Source organism: Sus scrofa, chromosome 9 (genome assembly GCF_000003025.6).
Source record: "Sus scrofa isolate TJ Tabasco breed Duroc chromosome 9, Sscrofa11.1, whole genome shotgun sequence".
Classification (NCBI taxonomy): Eukaryota; Metazoa; Chordata; class Mammalia; order Artiodactyla; family Suidae; genus Sus; species Sus scrofa.
This window is the reverse complement of record NC_010451.4, coordinates 91,957,084-91,977,124: the sequence shown is the minus strand read 5'-3', so window position 1 is coordinate 91,977,124 and position 20,041 is coordinate 91,957,084. Positions and strand designations below refer to the sequence as shown.

The window sequence follows — 20,041 nt, the reverse complement described above, 5'->3', positions numbered from 1 at the left end:
CTTTATTGGTGAGCCTTGTCATTTGTGGAATTTTTCTTTCCTACCTAGAGAAGTTCCTTTAGTATTTGTTGTAAGGCTGGTTTAGTGTTGCTGAATTCTCTCAGCTTTTGCTTATCTGAGGTTTTTATTTCTCCTTCAAGTCTGAATGAGAGTCTTGCTGGGTAGAGTAATCTTGGTTGGAGGTTTTTTCCCTTTCATCACGTTAAGTATATCATGCCACTCCCTTCTGGACTGAAGAGTTTCTGCTGAAAAATCTGCCGATAACCTTATTGGTGTTCCCTTGTATGTTACTTGTTTCTTTTCCCTAGCTGCTTTCAAGATTTTCTCTTTGTCTTTAATTTTGGTCATTTTGATTAATATGTGTCTCAGTGTGTTCCTCCTTGGGTTTATTTTATATGGTACTCGTTGTGCCTCCTGGATTTGAGTGAGTGGTTCCTTTCCCATGTTAGGGAAGTTTTCAGCTATTATCTCTTGGAATATTTTGTCTGTCCCCTTCTCTCTCTCTTCTCCTTCTGGCACCCCTATAATACGGATGTTGGTGTGTTTAACATTGTCCCAGAGTTCCCTGAGACTCTCATTTTTTTTTTCAATCTTTTTTCTCTGTTCTGCATCCGTAATTTCTTCTTCTTCTTCTTTTTTTTTTTTTTGTCTTTTGTCTTTTTTTGTTGTTGTTGTTGTTGCTATTTCTTGGGCCGCTCCTGCGGCATATGGAGGTTCCCAGGCTAGGGGTCGAATCGGAGCTGTAGCCACCAGCCTACGCCAGAGCCAAAGCAACGGGGGATCCGAGCTGCGTCTGCAACCTACACCACAGCTCACGGCAACGCCGGATCGTTAACCCACTGAGCAAGGGCAGGGACTGAACCCGCAACCTCATGGTTCCTAGTCGGATTCATTAACCACTGCGCCACGATGGGAACTCCCGTAATTTCTTCTAATCTATCCTCCACCTCGCTTATTTGTTCTTCTGCCTCCTGTATTCTTTTTTTTTTTTATCAATTTTATTTTATTTTTTTCCCGCCGTACAGCATGGGGATCAAGTTATTCTTACATGTATACATTTTTCCCCCACCCTTTGTTCTGTTGCAACATGAGTATCTACACATAGTTCTCAATGCTACTCAGCAGGATCTCACTGTAAATCTATTCTAAGTTGTATCTGATAACCCCAAGCTCCCGATCCCTCCCACTCCCTCCTTCTCCCGTCATCGGGCAGCCACAAGTCTATTTTCCAAGTCCATGATTTGCTTTTCTGTGGAGATGTTCATTTATGCTGGATATTAGATTCCAGTTATAAGTGGTATCATATGGTATTTGTCTTTGTCTTTCTGATTCATTTCACTCAGTATGAGAGTCTCTAGTTCCATCCATGTTGCTGCAAATGGCATTATGTCATCCTTTTTTATGGCTGACTAGTATTCCATTGTGTATATACACATCTTCCGAATCCAATCATCTGTCGATGGACATTTGGGTTGTTTCCATGTCCTGGCTTGCCTCCTGTATTCTGCTGTTAGCTGCTTCTAGTGAGTTTTTTATTTCAGTTATTGTATTTTGCATCTCTTCTTGTTTAAGTTTTATATCTTGTATCTTTTTGCTCAGTGTTTCCTGTAAGTTACCCATCTTTGCCTCCAGTTTATTTCCAATGCCTTGCATCATCTTCAGCATCAACAGTCTAAAGTCTTTTTCCTGGAGGCTGAGAATCTCCTCATTGCTTAGCTGATTTTCTGGGGTTTTTCCTTTCTCCCTCATCTGAATTATAGTTCTCTGTCTTTCCATTTTTATAGGTTTTTGGTGTGGTGACCTTTTTATAGATAATAGAGCCGTAGCCTCTCTTACTTCTGGTGTCTGCACCCCTTGTGGCTGAAGTCGGTATGGGGGCTTGCTGTAGGCTTCCTGATGGGAGGGGCTGATGCCCGCCCACTGGTAGGTGGAGCCGATTCTAATCCCTCTGGTGGGTGGGGCTTAGTCTCTGGATGGGATTAGGGGCTGCTGTGTGCTGAGGCTCTTTAGGTAGCCTGTTTACTGAGGGGTGGGGCTGTGATCCCACCTGGATTGTTGTTTGGCCTGGGGCTTCTCAGCACTGACTGACGGGTGGGGCCAGATTTTCCCAAAATGGCCACTTCCAGAGAAAGGCAATTGCTGAATATTCCCGAGAACTTTGCCTTCAATGTCCTTCCCTCACAACAAATCACATTCACCCTGATTTCCCATGATGTCCTCCAAGAACTGCAGTCAGGTTTGACCTAGGTTTCTGTGGAGACCTTGCTCTGCCCTGGGACCTAGTGCACGTGAAAGTCTGTGTGCGCCTCTTAAGAATGGGGTCTCCATTTCCCCCAGTCCTGTGGAGCTCCTGTGCACAAGCCCCGCTGGCCTTCAATGCCAGATGCTCCAGGGGCTCTTTCTCCCAGTGACAGATCCCAGCATGTGAGGGTTTGATGTGGGGCTCAGAACTCTCACTCCTGTAGGTGAGTCTCTGTGAGCCAGTTGGTTTTCAGTCTGTGGAGCTTCCCACCCGGGAGGTATGGGGTTGTTTATATCACGAAATCACCCCTCCTACCTGTGGATGTGGCCTCCTCTTTTTCTTCTGGAGTAGGGTATGGGTTTCCAGTCCATTTGGGTGGAGATTGCTCAGTCTTTAGTTGTGAATTTTGTTTTTTTTAGGAGAGAAGTTGAGCTCCAGTCCTTCTATTCCGCCATCTTAATCCCGTCTCCTCGACCAGTGACTTTTCATCAGTTGCAAATGCCAGCATGTGTAAGGGGTTTGCTGGAATCAAACCCCTAAAATATCAGTGGTGGCTGAAGCTTAAATGAAGGCGAGTATGGTGCTCAGTGAAAGTGGAGAGGTAGGCAAGGCCAGAGTCCTGACTGAGATCTTTTGGATGGAATGCTGTTGTGAGATGATGATAGCAGGGCTTGAGGCATGCACTACTCAGTAGCGATAGGGGAGGGTCAGGTGGAAATCAGGAGAGTGGAGCCACAGAAAAGAAACTTCTACTCTCAAGGCAGCAAAGTAAAAATATCTCTGCTTTTCTTTTCTCCTGAAAATCATCTCAAAATAAGAGGGGAAACAAGCAAAAACATAATCTTTGTTTATACTAGGAGATAACTATAATTTCAAACCACAATTAGTGAAGGCTGAATGCATAAAAGAGTACACAGTAAATTACTTAGAGGAAGAAAATCATATTCTTGTAAGGTAGACAACTGATGTCCCCAGAGAGGGCTCAAGAGCCTCAGGAATGAACAGCCACCAGGTATCACAGAATGATGAACTGTTTGAAAATCTGTACAGGGTTCTGTTAGAACTGAGATTCATAAACCCATCCAGTGAGGTGACCATCCCTATTCTGATGGGAGATAGGTTTTTCCCCTTGGGAAAAAGGGGAACAAGAGAGGCTTCAGAATTCAGGACATAAATATGGAGAGGCAAGTTATGGTACTGACAAAAGAGGAACCCAACTATGTTTGCTGAATGGTACACTGTTTGAGCTCCAAAATCCTGCAGCCAGGCTTATAGCCAGTCTTTCCCCAGCTTGCCCTCCCCCTTCCCAAGGGTCAGGAGTTTGAAAGTTTATTTTCTGGAAAATCAGACATCCCAGAAAAATATCTATGGATCTCCAACAAAAGCAGGCAGCCATTCTTTCATCATATGATGAGGTGCACTGACAAGTCCACATTTGTACACAAAAGTTCACAACTTTTTAATGTTTCATTTTAAATATAACTGCACAGTGAGGAACAAGATATTTGAGGAAAGATTCCAACAGGAAAGAAAAGCAATCAGAAGAAGTCAGAGGAAACAGAAACACACCAAGAGTATAACTAATGTTAGGGAAACTAAAATATTCTCAGGAAAATACGAAACAAGACCAACGTGCTATATAAAAAGACAATCATAAAAAGAAAGTGGATCGGGGAATTCCCGTCGTGGTGCAGTGGTTAATGAATCCAACTAGGAACCATGAGGTTGCAGGGTTCGATCCCTGGCCTTGTTCAGTGGGTTAAGGATCCAGTGTTGCCATGAGCTGTGTTGTAGGTTGCAGACATGGCTCGGATCCGGAGTTGCTGTGGCTCTGGTGTAGGCCGGTGGCTACAGCTCTGATTCAACCCCTAGCCTGGGAACCTCCATATGCTGCAAGAGTGGCCCTAGAAAAGGCAAAAAGACCAAAAAAAAAAAAAAAAAAAAAAAAAAAAGAAAGAAAAAGAAAGTGGATATGATAATTCTATTTTTACTTTTTTAAGGAAACTCCATATTATTTTTCCTAACGGCTGTACAAACTGCACCCTCTCCAGCATTTATTATTTGCAAATTTTTTTGGAGGGGGGCTGTCAGGGGTCGAATCGGATCTGTAGACACTGGTCTACACCACCACCATAGCAACGCCAGATCCAAGCTGCGACTTCAACCTAAACCACAGCTCACAGCAACGCTGGATCCTTAAACCACTGAGCTGGGCCAGGGATGGAACCTGCGTCCTCATGGATTCTAGTCAGATTTGTTTCCGCTGAGCCAGGACCTGAACACCAAAAAATTTGTTGTTTTAAGCCACCAAGTTTATGGTAATTTGTTACAGGAGCCATAGGAAAGAAATACAGGGAAAATGAGGAAGGAGTGCTAATGAATATAGGGTTTATTTTTGTGGTAAAGTGTTCCAAACTTATGGTGATGGTTGTTTCACTCTGTGAAATATATTAAAAGACTACTGAATGGTACACTTGAAATGGGTGAACTGTATGACATAAATTATATCTCAATAAAGCTTTATGTTCATAAAAACCTCACATAAACAGAAATATATCTTGTCATTTTTCTTTTTTTTTTTCTTTTTTTTTCCTGGCTGCAGCTGCAGCATGTGCAAGTTCCCAGGCCAGGGATCAAACCTGAGCCACAGCAGGCAAGGCAGCAACCTGAGTCGCTGCAGTGACAACACCTGCTGTGCTATGAGGGAACTCCTTTACCATTTTGCTTTTTTTTTTTTTTTTTTGTCTTTTTTGTCATTTCTTGGGCCGCTCCCATGGCATAATGGAGGTTCCCAGGCTAGGGGTCTAATTGGAGCTGTAGCTGCAGCCAGGAAAAAAAAAGAAAAAAGAACGCCAGAGCCACAGCAACGTGGGATCCAAGCCGCATCTTCGACCTACACCATAGCGCACAGCAACGCCAGATCGTTAACCCACCGAGCAAGGGCAGGGATTGAACCCGCAACCTCATGGTTCCTAGTCGGATTTGTTAACCACTGCGCCACAATGGGAACTCCCCATTTTGCTTTTTATAGTTCCTTTTTTATTTAAACATTTTTAGGGTTTACAATTAAAACCCCCATATAAAGAAAACAATGAAAATTTAAAAAGAAACACTGCTTCACAAGTTTTAAAACCAACCATGACCTAAAACATTTAAAATAATGAATGAACTTAGCAGTCTATTTTAAGTTTAAAAATATTTAATATTATCAAGTAAAAACATTGATGGTGATAGCTTTACATGGCTCATTCCATACATTTCATAATGTAAGAGGGTAAAATACTACTAGGAAAGAAATAAGTAGTTGGATTTATACACAATTTACTGACCACATATAAGCAATTAATATAAGATGACAAATTGATTATGTCCTGCTAAAGAAAAATCATGTACTTTTCTAACCCATAAGAAATTCAAAGTCAGCAATGACAGTGTATAACTATCAGGGTTATTTGAGTGATCTAGAAACTTGCAATAGATAGCTTTCTTTTGCTAGGTTATAATTCATGTAATGATTGGATTTTATTGAACAGAGTGAGCACTGAAGAGGCATAATCTTTTTTTAACCCCTGGATAAAACAAGTGAAATGAATTAGTGATGGGTGCCAAGCTTGACATTTTGCATTAAAAATATGGAATTATTTAAATGGACTGAATGTATTTCTTGAGGAGTTGGGTACATTTTTTAAGTCCCACTTTAATGTGTTTATGAAGTTTTTTGAGCGATACGTGTATGCCTTGACTCACTCTGGCTTGCTCTTAAAATGGAATACATTTGGCACTCAAGGGAACAAATGAAGACAAGCAAAATTATGTGAGACTAAGCTGTTCCACCAGAATTGCCTAACTTTGACTTACAATTCATACCATTTCTTAATTCTTGACTGAAGAGAAACAAATAGACCTAACTACATAGCACTTCTATAATGTACGAAAATAGAATCTAGAGCTAAGATGAAACTGCTTCAATGGTGAGTCAGTATCCCATTCTGCCATAATTATAATTACAAATGTGAAATTCATTTGAGAATTCATATTTTCACCAAGTGCTTGTAATTTTTCAAGTTTTCTTGCTCGGTATGTTCTTGGTTATGTGGCCAACAGAAATATGATCTTTGAATTAAGTAAGGAAATCCATATAAAAGAAAATCTATTTTATAGAGCTGTTATTTTACCAGAAACTTTCTTGAAAAAAAATCAAAACACCAAACTAAAACTTTGTAGCCAAACTCTTGGAACAAAGCACTGGTGGCCATATTTTTCTGTCCCCAGTGAGTCTTGATGTTCACTCCTTTTTCATGTTTCAAGGGTTTCTTCATTTGCTCCACAAGTATCGACAACACAAATTAAACAACTTGTTACTGGAAAAGCACGGACTTTGGAGTTGGCGACCCACTTATCTGTTTCAGTATTGTACTCAAGGATGTGTCCTAACCGACCCACACCTTGAAAACCAGCCAAGACATAAACTACAGAACCAACTGCTGCACACTTCACTGTGACACCCTTCCATGGCATTGGTGAGACCATCTTCCATTCATTTAATTTAATATCATAGTATTCCACATTGTCCAGACCACCTTCAAAGGAATAAAACAGCATGAACAACTAATGAAAATCCTAAGATCTCTTAAAGAATTAAAAAATTCTTTGCATTTTTCCAAACATTTTATTATGAAAAACTTCAAACATGCAGAAAAGATGTAAAAATTTTACAGTGAATGCCCACACATCTACCATCTAAATTCTTGTTCTCATTTTAACATAACAGAAATGTAACTTGATTTTTGTCATTTTAGACTCATGAATATTTACATTTATTCTATAAAATTAAAAATAACCTGTTATGGAAAGATTAAAAAGTAGACCAGTTAGTGAAGTTTTCTTCTGATTAAGTTTGATTATAATCATTCAAATGTCCTTTTTCCTTCTACCATCTTTTAGAAGTTTATGGAAAAACAGCAATGGAGAAAAACAGAAGAAAAGAAGTTATTTCTTTGTTATACTTAAGTGATGATTAAAGGTACTGACTAAAATGAGCATTGTGAATTATCTATAGATTCAGTCCACACTATACATTATTAAAAGCAGTTATTTAAGATTATTTAGTACAGTATTACTTAAGAAAATAAAAAGATCGGAGTTCCTGTCGTGGTGCAACGGAAACGAATCCGACTAGGAACCATGAGGCTTTGAGTTCAATCCCTGGCCTCACTCAGTGGGTTAAGGATCCTGCGTTGCTGTGAGCTGTGGGTGTAGGTCAAAGACGAGGCTTGGATCCCACATTGCTGTGGCTCTGGCATAGGCCGGTGGCTACAGCTCTGATTAAACCCTTAGCCTGGGAACCTCCACATGCTACGGGTGTGGCCCTAAAAGGACAAAAGACAAAAAATAATAATAATAATATTCAAAGAAAAAGAAAATAAAAAGATCAAATTTACTCATTGAAAAGGAGAATATTGATGTTTTCATGCAAGGTTTAAAAACGTTTAAGAAACTTTGCCATTCAAATCCTGGATACGACCCTAAAAGTTAAACTTAACAGTTTTAAAAGTTGTATTAAAGTTCGAATGTTTCTATAACTCGACAGCTCTTAAGCTAGTGTGATACCATTACCTAAGAGTATTTGGAAATGTGTGAAAGCTGTCTCCAACTGTCACAATGACTGCTGGTGGCCATTACCCACATTTCATGAACAGGAATTACTTTTTTTTTTAAGGCCACACCTACAACATGTGGAAGTTCCTGGGCTAGGGGTTGAATGAGAGCTTAAGCTGCTAGCCTACACCACAGCCACAGCAATGCAGGATCTGAGCCACATCTGTGAACTACACAGCAGCTTCAGCAACACCTGATCCCTAACCCACTGAGCAAGCCAGGGAATGAACCCACATCCTCATGGATACTATGTCGGGTTCCTAACCTGCTGAGCCAAGAACTTCAGGAATGTTAAATGTACATATAATGTATCATAAAATGTTAGTTCCCAGAAACTAAAAATAAGTATGACAATGTATGTAATCAATGCATGTATGTAGATCTTAAGAAACATTCCTATAAATTTAAGATAAGGAGATAGCAGCAAGTTCATTGGGAAAGTTGAACAGTGAATTATATCACATACCTAAGCCATTCTGACCACCCACAGCAAATATCTTGTCCTTTACAAATACCAGTCCATGATTCTTCCTGGCCTCAATCATTGGACACAGTTCAGTCCATCTGAAAAAATAAAGTTTTCAGTGTACTTGTTCACAAGAAGTAAAAGGACTCATACTAATTTATAAGAAGTCTGTTATCCCAACCAAGCATGCATTTACCACTCACTTATGTGTACGTACACACACACACACATGCGTGCATGCACACACACATTTGGAAAGATAGAAAACAAAAGTTTAACACCTATTTATTTATAGGTGGGGTAAAAGGGGACTTTATCCTTTTCAACTCCAACAGGAAGAAAGAGATGATATGTGGAGACTATTAACATGTCTTTGGGAAAAAATCCATTTCCTGTAGTTCATAATAACTGGTAAAATAGTGTCAACAGGGAAAAAAAAAAAAACAAAAAAAAAACAACCCACAATGTGAGAGCTATGAGTTAAGTTTTATTTGGAGTAAAATGGGGACTATAGCCCAGCAGACAGCATTTCAGATAGCTCTAAGAAAGTGCTCCAAAGAGGTAGGGGAAAGGTCAGTATATATATGATTTCACTAAAGGCGGATACATAAAGGTGAGCACACATTTTGCAGAAGGTTACTGCTAGTCACGAGGAGCGGATGTCACCATGAATAATTCTAGTGCTTTTCTAGTTATAAGGAGATGCAAAAACTGGGCTCAAAAAATCTTCCTCTGAAAATTTCTAACTATCTGAAGGCCTGTTTCTGCCAGTTCTCCCAGAGAACAGAGTGTCTCATTCCTCATCTCCACCCTGAACTTCTTTTAGCAGGTGCTGAAGGTCAGCAGCTGCACTGGCTCATGATTTAATCCTTGTAGAGGTAAATGCCAACTGTTAATTTTTGGTTGGCAATAGTAACAAAAAAAGAAGGGGAAGATACGTAAGAAAATATAAGGCAATAATGTAAGAGTAAGTAAAAAAAGTAAAACAAATTTATCACGGGCCTCTAGCAAATGGCAAATGAGCATATCTCTTTACTATTTACTTGTTCATGTTTAAATACACACAGAATTTTAGCCAGCTCTAGAAACTACAGCACTATTATTCTGTCACACTTAGTAACATTAGTATGTTGCTGTGTTTCAGGCACTACTAAGAAGAATGAGACTGAGAGTGTAAATGTGGATACAAGTATTGAAGGAGACTAATTCACAGGTAGCAGCATTAAACACAGTCAACTTTATTCAGTTATTTTGTTTTTTTGGTTATGAGATCCAACCACCTCTTCTGCATACACCCCCATATGTACAACTGACATTTGTGACTGTGAAGATGGCACACAGGCTTGTGCTCTTAACAACTGATATAAGCCAAAAGACTCCAAACAACAACAAAAGGGAAATGTGGCACAAGTATAAGTCTCTGATTATTTATAACTCTCTTTTAAAAAATTTAATAATTTAACTTTTCAAAATACACAGCATAATGATGAATTCTGAAAAACTAACAACACTTTTGTTGCCTTATGTTTATATATTTTTGGTCTGTCTTTAAAATGGTTTGACAGTCCCCACTCCCACTTTCTGAGCATTTAGTTAAGGTGAGTTGGGCAGGCCCTCCTGTTTTTCAGGATAAATGCACATGCTCCTCCAGGTAAAAAGACCAGCAGACAGCTCCAAAATGGGAGAGCCTGTTCCCTGCCCCCAAGGCCTTGCCACAGTGAGCTGTCAAAGTGCATTAAACAGTGTCTGCTGTAGAAAGAATTCCATATACATATACCTTTCTTCTCTAAATATGTCTTTGATATAAAGTAAGAATGTTTTTACGTATCTCTGAGTCTGCTGAAATTTCAAATTAAGGAAGTCCCACAAAACACAGTTCCTTCCTCTTGTAATTCACATGCAGAGTATGTACTAGGTCATCACTCTTCCCAACCTGAGTTTAGTGTTCAGCAGCTTTTCTTAAAATTCTGTTTGCATGGTGTTTCCATATGTTTCATTTCTTAGCTTCCAATTAAACATATTCTAGTTAAAAAAACATTTATTGCATTTATTGGCATTCCTGCCTGGCTCAGTGGTTAATGAACCTGACTAGCATCCATGAGGACAAAGGTTCGGTTGCTGGCCTCGCTTAGTGGGTTAAGGATCCGGCGTTGCCCTGAGCTCTGGTGTAGGTCACAGACGCGGCTCAGATCCAGTGTTGCTGTGGCTGTGGTGTACGCCAGCAGCTACAGCTCCGATTTGACCCCTAGCGCCTGGGAACCTCCATATGCTGCAGGTACAGCCCTGAAAAGACAAAAATACAAAAAAAAAAAAACAAAAAAAACCAAAAAACCCTCACTAAAATAACTGTCCAAATTGGGAAGAAATAGTCTTACCAAAAATAAGCTGGGGGAACATCACATATTAGAAAGGAAATCATAGTAGTATATAACATCTTTCATTTTGAGATATGGATAATTATATTCACACCAGCTTTTCACTTAGGAAAATGTAAGAGCATTGTTCAATTCCTTGTTAGTTAATTACACTATACCACCACCCCACTATTCAATAGCTAGCACATTTCCTTTAGCTATATTGAATGGCTTCCACCACGATCAGAAAAACTGGCTAACCATTCGATTTTTTGTTAGTATTCTACCTTTTTTAAAAGCAAGTTATTTGCTTCCCAGTTGATTTAAGAATAATTTTATTTAATAAATATGAATCCAAACATACTTTAGCAAAGCAGAAACTCAAAAAAGGGCAGTATATCTAGGGGTGTGATTCATTAATGCAGTGGACCAATATGTAAATACGTCTAATGAAAGGCAAATTTACTATTGATCATAAACTGTCTCCCCCCCAACACACACCTGCCAATCTCTCAAAGAAAAATACTTTATGAATTTGATGAATCAGTCATATTTGTCTCATTCACAGGCATTTATTGCACAAGCAGGAACAGAAAGAGAGGGAATCCTACAGGGTATAAGGTAAAACTATCTCTTAAGGTGTAGAGAAGAGTCCAGGCTGTAAACATGCCCCCTGCCCCCAGCACATTCAAAACCGTATGTACATTCCCCCCCCCTTTTTTTTTTGTCTTTTTAGGGCTGCACCCACAGCATATGGAGATTCCCAGCCTAGGGGGTCGAATCAGAGCTGCAGCTGCCACCATATGCCACAGCAATGCAGGATCCAAGCTGTGTCTGCAACCTACACCACAGCTCATGGTGACGCTATATCCTTAACCCACTGAGTGGGGCCAGGGATCAAACCTGTATCCTCATCGATACTAGCTGGGTTCATTACCACTGAGCCATGACGGGAAATCCCTGTATGTACATTCTTAATGTGAGAATAAAAATCCTTCCTTTGGGTTCCTTCTGGCTTTTGACATCTTCCATTGAGCTTACAGAATACAATTAATTGTGAAATAAGAGTTTTAAATTGATACATACGTTTCTGTGGCAGGATCATAGACTTCACAGGAATTCAATACTCGCCCAGAAACATTGTTTCCTAAACTTCCACCACAAACATAGATCAGGCCATTGGCTTCCACCATCCCGTGGCTGCAGCGCTGAGTCAGCATGCTGGGCTTTGTGTGCCAACTTTCAGTTCTCGTATCGTAGCACTCAAATAAATACAGAGCTGAGTTTCCTATAAAAGAAAAGGACCCCATCAAGCTTAACGTCGTGTGTGTGTGTGAGCTTGGAGTGAGCTGACTGTAGAACTGCATTGTTAATTACTGGAGGAAAGAATTTAGGGTTATAAAGTCTTTTTTATACTGAATCAACAACAGCAAAACACAGAAATAGTTTAAGAAAAAGATACTCCTGGAGTTCCTGTTGTGGGCGCAGTGGTTAACGAATTCAACTAGGAACCATGAGGTTGCGGGTTCAATCCCTGGCCTCGCTCAGTGGGTCAAGGATCCGGCGTTGCTGTGAGCTATGGTGTAGGTCGAAGACATGGCTCGGATCCCGTGTTGCTGTGGCTCTGGCATAGGCCGGTGGCTACAGCTCCGATTCGATCCCTAGCCTGGGACCCTCCACACTGCCTCAGGAGCAGCCCAAGAAAAGGCAAAAAAAAAAAAAAAACAAAACAAACAAACAAAGAAAGATACTCCTGTTTGCAGAGACTTTGGAAAATATTGAAAAAAGGATCGGCTGGAGAGAGTTATTTATTGGTAATTAAACTTAAAAATTTTGTATAAACTTTTTATTTCAAAAGGAAAATCAAGTAAGACATTATGCATGACTTCCGGCCCGGTTATCCATGATGAGGATTAATAACTGAACTTCAAATGTTTATATAGATGGGAAAAGCATAGCCATTTACAGAGGGTAAATCCACATGCTGAAATATGAAAACTACTAGCTCACAGTATAGTCTTGTCATTTAATTTTCTATAAGAGCCAAAACATCATTAACAAAACTATTCTTCCTGACTACTCTCAGTGGTTGTGTGGGTAGGCCCTGAAGTCATGCTGGTCCATTCTTGAGTATACACTCTGGTATACTTTGATTATACAGTTTAATGGCAAACACACTCTCCCTGTTTTGCTACTTTTGCACATTATAGGAGCTCAATAAAGAGTTTTAGAGGAGTTTTCATTGTGGCTCGAAGGGTTAAGAATCTGACTAGTTTTCCATGAGGATGTGAGTTTGATCCCTGGCCTTGCTTAGTGGGTTAAAAAATCTGGCATTGCTGTGAGCTATGGTGTAGGTTGCAGACATGGTTTGGATCTGGCGTTGGTGTGGCTGTGGTGTTGGCTGGCAGTTGCAGCTTTGACTTGACCCCTAGCCTGGCAACTTTCATATATGGCCCTAAAGGAAAAAAAAAGTTGAAAAAAAAAGTTTTAGAAAGTGATAGTATTAAAGATCAAGTGCTTTTTTCCTTTCCCAAGAAAAAAGAAGTTAGGACTTTACCAAATTATTGTTCATCTCCCACATTTCTGGATTCTTCTAATGCTAACAACAACAATATCTTCATAATTTTCTATCAAAACCAAAGTGTATGAAGATCAAACAGTAACAAAATAAAGAAGCAGTAGTCATGACTAACAATAACTTTTTTTTTTTTTTGTAGTGACAACACAGGATCCTTAACCCACTTTAAAACAAGAGAGCTCGAATAACTTCTTTATAGGTTTTTTTTTTTTAAATTTTTTATCTTTTTTTTTTTTTCTTTTTCTAGGGCTGCACCCAAGGCATATGGAGGTTCCTAGGCTAGGGGTCTAATCGGAGCTGTAGCCGCTGGCCTATGCCACAACCACAGCAAAGCAGGATCCAAGCCGTATCTGGACCTACACCACAGCTCACGGCAACACCGGATCCTTAACCCACTGAGTAAGGCCAGGAATCGAACCTGCAACCTCATGGTTCTTAGTCAGATTTGTTAACCACTGAGCCATGACGGGAACTCCTCTTTTTAGCTTTTTAACATTTTCAACTTGGTATATTCAGTCAGTTGACACTAATAGGAAACACATAGCAGATTTCAAAAGTTAACTATTTAAGTAAAAAAAAACTAACTTAAGTAAATGCTGCTGAAATGAAGTTATCAACTATTGTTTCTATAAAATGGTATCTATAAAAACCTTCCTATCTTTAGGATTTACTGTATTTGAAATATGATCTATTAGGCATTCTATGAAGAATGCTTTTAAACAGAGGAAAAGGAGTCCCCACTGTGGTGCAACGGGCTTGGTGGCATCTTGGGAGCACTGGGACACTGGTTTGATTCTGGGCCCGTCACAGTGGGTAAGGATCCGGCATTGCCACAGCTGTGGCTTAGGTCAACACTGCTGCTTTGATCTGATCCCTGGCCTGGGAACTCCACATGCTGTGGGGTGGCCATAAAAAGAAAGAAAGAAAAAAAAAAAGGAGAAAAGACCACTTTTTTTTTTTTTTTTTTGGTCTTTTTTGCCTTTTCTAGGGCCGTTCTCGCAGCATGTGGAGGTTCCCAGGCTAGGGATCGAATCGTAGCTGTAGCCACCGGCCTACGCCAAAGCCACAGCAACGTGGGATCCATGCCGAATCTGCAACCTACACCACAGCTCATGGCAACACCGGATCCTTAACCCACTGAGCAAGGCCAGGGACTGAACCCACAACCTCATGGTTCCTAGTCGGATTCGTTAATCACTTCGCTACGACGGGAACTCCAAAAGAAAACTTCTTAAATCACATCTAGAAAATCATACAAAATCATAATCTTTCTTGTATTCATTTTACATATTCTGGGGTAAAAACTTTAATAAATCTGCTGACCAAAAGTAAAACATTCTTTGGCTTAATATAAAAATCATCAAATAAAAAGACAATATTTAAATTCCATACCTTAGGTTTACTTGGTCTTCCTAGTTTTCTTTTTCCCCCCCCTTGTTTCCTAGTTTTCTTTATAAGCCCATTATTTTGCTAAAGAAAGCACTTGAAAACATGAAAGCACATAAAAGCTATTATGTGTCTAGTTTGCACCTAGAATATTTTCTTAGAAAAATTATTCATTTAGAAAAAGACCATTAGTGGACACTAACAAATTATCAGTGAGAAAGTTTTTTGCTTCTATACCCACACCCTGTTCTGATCAGTAAGTGTGAGATACCATTATCAGTCATTTTATTAAAAAGTTAAAGAATAAAGAAAATGAAAAATACTTACTTTTTTTCTGGTATAAAGAAAGCAAAACCACAGATTTTTTATTTTGTATTTTTTTGCTGTTTTAGGGCCACACCCATGGCATATGGAAGTTCCTAGGCTAGGGGTCGAATTGGAGCTACAGCTGCTGGCCTAGGCCACGGCAATGTCAGATCTGAGCCACGTCTGCAACCTATACCGCAGCTCATGGCAACAGCAGATCCTTAACCCACTGAGCAAGGCCAGGGATTGAACCTGAGTCCCCATGGATCCTAGTCAGGTAAGTTACCACTGAGCTACAACTGGAACTCCCGAAAACACAAATTTTAAAAGCTTAAATGTAGTAAAGAGATCTTAAAGGGTCTATGAGTAAGCCAAACTCTGAAATCTTTAAAGCAAGTAATATTACATACAATAAAACTAATTCTGATGTCATCAGTGAAACTAAAATCCAGATGATGTCAATGAAAGTTTTGTCATAACAAAATGGACAATTAACATAACCAAGGAAGTTGAAGTCCTTGCAAGTTAATGATTTATAAAATTTATAAAGGTTTACCTTATAAATTTATCAGAGAAATGTGCTCTGAAATATGAGTTATGTATTCATATATGTTCAAAAGTAATTGGAGAAATAACACCAACTGTTTATTTAAACAGCCAGCATACTCAGCTTTAAGGCACTTCCCCTAAACACAAATATAGAGTAAGTCCTTACCAACTTCGGAACCTCCAGAGGTATAAATTTTGCCTTCTGCAGCACAGGCAGCAAGGCTGTCTCGAGGTGTTGGAGGGCCCAGTTTGGAATACCAGCTATCCTTAACGACATTATAACAGTCCATTCGTTTTATGGGGAAAAGCTGAGAGCCACCCAAAATGTACACTACATTGTCCCAAAACACGCAAGCTGCATCTCTTCGTTTTTCAAAGGGGCAGCGGATGTCTGTCCAGCTATAATCCTGTAATAGGAAAGGATGAAAGCTTTCAGTAATGGAAAACTTGAAAAGGATGAAGCAAAGATATAGTTGAGAACATAACAAAACCTAAGAGTATGTTAATTTATCAGAGTACATAAAAGAATGTTTGGTTTCCAATGGAAATGAATCCGACTAGGAACCATGAGGTTGTGGGTTTGATCCCTGGCCTCCCTCAGTGGATTAAGGATCCAGCGTTGCCATGAGCTGTGGTGTGGGCCGCAGATGCGGCTCATATCTGGCATTGCTATAGCTGTGGCGAAGGCCACCAGTTGTAGCTCTGATTCAACCCCGAGCCTGGGAATCTCCATATGCGGTGGGTAGGGTGCTAAAAAGGTAAGAGCACTGCACCAAGCTCTAACCACTAGGCAACCAGGGAACTCCCTGCATCCTCACCTTTTTAAGGCAAAGAAGCTACAGTGTTTCTGCTGCTTTCTGAAAATGGCTGAAAAATAATTAGTGTCAGACAGAAATCCAAACAATTCCCAATCTCACCAAGCAAAGCACTGTGATTAATGTTGAGTTCCCTTTAGGAAAATCTGACTGATATCTACCATGCTAGCGTCATTTTAGGCATTCACTAAATTAGATCAAAGTATACAGAACATAAGAAGTGGTCTCTCAGGAAAAATAAGAGGCCCTGATGTAGAATACCTTGACTTCTAGTGATGATAAACATTCTGCTTTTGCAGTTCCCTCGTGGCTCAAGGGGTTAAGGATCCAGTGTTATCACTGCTGTGGCTTTGGTTACAGCTGCAGTGTGGGTTTGATCTCTGGCCCAGGAACTTCCACATGCCACTGACGCAGTAAAAACAACAACAAAAACAAAACAAAACAAAAAAATCCCAAACCCCCACATTCTGCTTTTTAAGTTATCAGAAAAAAGAGCCTTAATACCTTTTTTATTCTCAAATTAGGATCTATGAGTACCACTAGGTTACTCAATGGTATTTTTACTGGTAGGCACACAAAACTGTAGGATAACCTACAGTTTTCCCAAAGCTTCAGTTTTACTCAGTGGATCTGCAAAACTGAGGGAGAATATTTTAACATCTGTTTTCACCACTGTGGCCCAGATTCAATCCCTGGTCTGGGAACTGAGATCCCACATCAAGTGTTGCATGTTGTGGGAAAAAAATTTTCCTTAGGTTAGCAACATGAATGGACCTAGAAATTATCATGCTAAGTGAAGTCAGCCATACAATGAGACACCAATATCAAATGCTTTCACTGACATGTGGAATGTGAAAAAAGGACAGACTGAACTTCTTTGCAGAACAGAGGCTGACTCACAGACATTGAAAAACTTACGGTCTCCAGAGGAGACAGTTTGGGGGGTGGGGAGATGTGCTTGGGTTGTGGGATGGAAATCCTGTGAAATTGGATTGTGATGATCATTATACAACTACAGATGTGATAAATTCATTTGAGTAATAAAAAAGAAAAAAAAAGTTTTCTTAGGGAAACTGTATCACAGAATGAAAAAAAAACCCAATAAAATACAAGTAATGATTTCTCAAAAGTAAACTAATCTCATATATTATGCAAATCTACTCACAATTCCTAACTGACCAGGTTCATAAGCAAAGAAATACAATTTCATTAATAAGATACATTAACTCAATGACTCTCAAAAGTCTTGCCACTCTTACACCTGATTTATATGATTCTACTATAAAGTAATATGAAAACTTTTCTATGCTATCTAGATATCTTTAAAAACATTCTTTTCAAGCTCTTTAATTTCAGAATGAGAGAATTAGTCAAATATTCTTTGAAATGATGTCCAAGACCTGCTACTCTACAAATTATAAAAGAACTGCCCATGTAGGAGTTCCCACTGTGGTTCAGCAGGTTAAGGACCTGATGTAGTCTCTGTGAGGATGTGAGTTGGATCCCTGGTCTTGATATGGTGGGTTAAGGATCTAGCATTGCCACAAGCTGTGGAGTGGGTCACAGATGCAGCTTATATCTGTTATTGCTGTGGCTGTGGTATAGGCCTGCAGGTGCAGCTCCAATTCAACTCTTGGCCTGGGAACTTCCATGTGCTGCAGAAGCAGCTGTAAAAAAATTTTTAAAAAAGCAAAGAAAGAAAGAAAAAAAAAAAAACAAACTGCCCATGTAGAAACTGGGATTTAAAAAACAAACCAATACTATTTCTTTTAGCTAGATGAACTTAAACACTTAAGACACTAGGATATGAGGTTCCAAAGAATGAAATCATTTCAGAGTTTGCTAACAGAATAATTCCAACTTTTCAATACTGCTCAAGGGTTTGAGTAGGTAATGGGTGATCATGTCATGTACAGTTTCATACTTAAGAATTAATATAAATTTCTCTCTTGGAACTATAAACCCAAGGAGAAACTGATTACCCTATGCGTATGCAGTAAGTGTGTGCATGTGTTTGAGATACAGTAATAGGCTCATGCTTCTATCAACTTGCAATTCGTGTTCTGATTTCTCTACAAAGTCTCAAGCTGTAAAATCTTTTCCAACTCTTTCAAAACTGTCATTGGTCACTCCACATGTTAAACACTATGCTTGATAAATACTAGCTATATATAATATTCTGCCTAATAGTTCATCTTCGAGGTAGAGAAGTGACCAAATGATTGAAGAATTTCTACCTAGAATGCAAAACAGACTTCATTTCAGATAAAATGTAATGTTTTACATGTGGGCTTATCAAATATACCTATCAGGTGTTGAATGCACATGTGTTTGAACGTATCTGGCTTTGGTTGTATGTAGGGGAGCTTATGCTGCTATTTTTTTTTTTCCCCTCTATATATATGGGCCAGCCTCCCTTGGAAATCTAAATAGAAGACTGAGAAAATGATTTAATGCCTGGTTAAATAACCTGTTATACTGCTTAGGAGATGTGTAACTGAAGAAGCAGGCAGAGAGGGTAAAAAAATAGATGCGAAGTCAAGCTTGTCAACTTGGCGGGTAGAGTGCCAGGTCTCATTCTAGTGATGGGACCACTCCCAACCTGGGGCCCATGAGTAAAGGAAGAATTACTTAAGGCTCCCTGAACTCCAGGCTACAGGGCAAGCTTGAGGGAAATGAAGCTTTCATGTTAGTAACATACAAATGAAGAGCACTTGAGTCAAGCACATGTGTGTGGGCAGGAAATTGTTACCCTACAATAAAATTTAATTCAGTTAAGTTTTATTGAATATCTATTCCAGGCAAGGTTCTATGCTTAGCTGCTGAGAAGATAGGAAAGTGAGAAGACTGGAAAGGCCTGGAAAAGACACAGGTAGAAGGATTTCTTAAACTCTGACACATCACCCACATAAGCATCCACATATATACATATATATGTAGACACACCCATGTATAAAGTCCTGTCCTTCCTGTCAGCCTTTCTTGCCTCTTGTGTGATATACCACATTCTAGACTTTTTTCAAGCTCAAGACTCCTCTTTTTTTTTTTTTTTTTTGTAAACTTCCCTGGTTTTCTTTTTCTGACTCCCCACCTTACTGAAGTTGGACCTGATGACTGTATACTCTATTACATCTTATCTTGTGTGATTTTCCACTTGTAGGGCACTGCTACAGGAAGTGAAAGATTTCTTGATTTGAATGCTGTAATATTTTCTCCAAATGCCTTAAGGCAAAAACATTAGCCTGATATTTTCCTTGAGTAAGGATGGATTTTCTATAATGTGTTTTGAAAACACATGAATTTTCAAATAGTAGAAACACTACAGATACAGATTTTAGTAATAAAGATAGCCAAAATGCAAAATGAAAGACTTTTTATTTTTAAGACTTGAGGACTTTATTTTGTATCATTTTGAGAGGAAATCAAGCAAAACTAGGTAAGATATGATAGGTCTTAGAAAAAAAATAAAAGCACCATTAACAAAATGGTAAATCTTGAGATTTCCTAACTCAAGGAGTCAATCTAATCTGAGTTTAAGATGATCACATTACAGGCACTTCCTCTTAAGCCATTATCTGACTTATCTTTGCTTCTTGGGGCTGTCAAAAAAAAAAAAAAAAAATCAGAGAAGAGCTCCTGTCATGGCTCAGCAGAAACGAATCTGACTAGCATCCATGAAGACGCAGG

General features: G+C 39.3%; 1 protein-coding gene across 4 annotated transcripts in view; it reads right to left on the bottom strand.

Annotated features, from left to right (window-relative positions):
• Positions 5,419-20,041, bottom strand: part of KLHL7 (kelch like family member 7) — a 69,831-nt gene continuing 55,208 nt past the window's right edge. For 3 of the 4 annotated variants that reach the window (XM_021063445.1, XM_021063444.1, XM_021063446.1), the window contains exons 9-12: positions 15,706-15,946; positions 11,807-12,008; positions 8,367-8,464; positions 5,419-6,822 (exon numbers count right to left, since the gene is read on the bottom strand). In XM_021063445.1, the coding sequence (XP_020919104.1) occupies positions 6,539-6,822; positions 8,367-8,464; positions 11,807-12,008; positions 15,706-15,946 (825 nt within the window). In that variant the 3' untranslated portion in view covers positions 5,419-6,538. The remainder of the gene's footprint in view (positions 6,823-8,366; positions 8,465-11,806; positions 12,009-15,705; positions 15,947-20,041) is intronic. The other variant, XM_021063443.1, reaches the window with a different exon arrangement.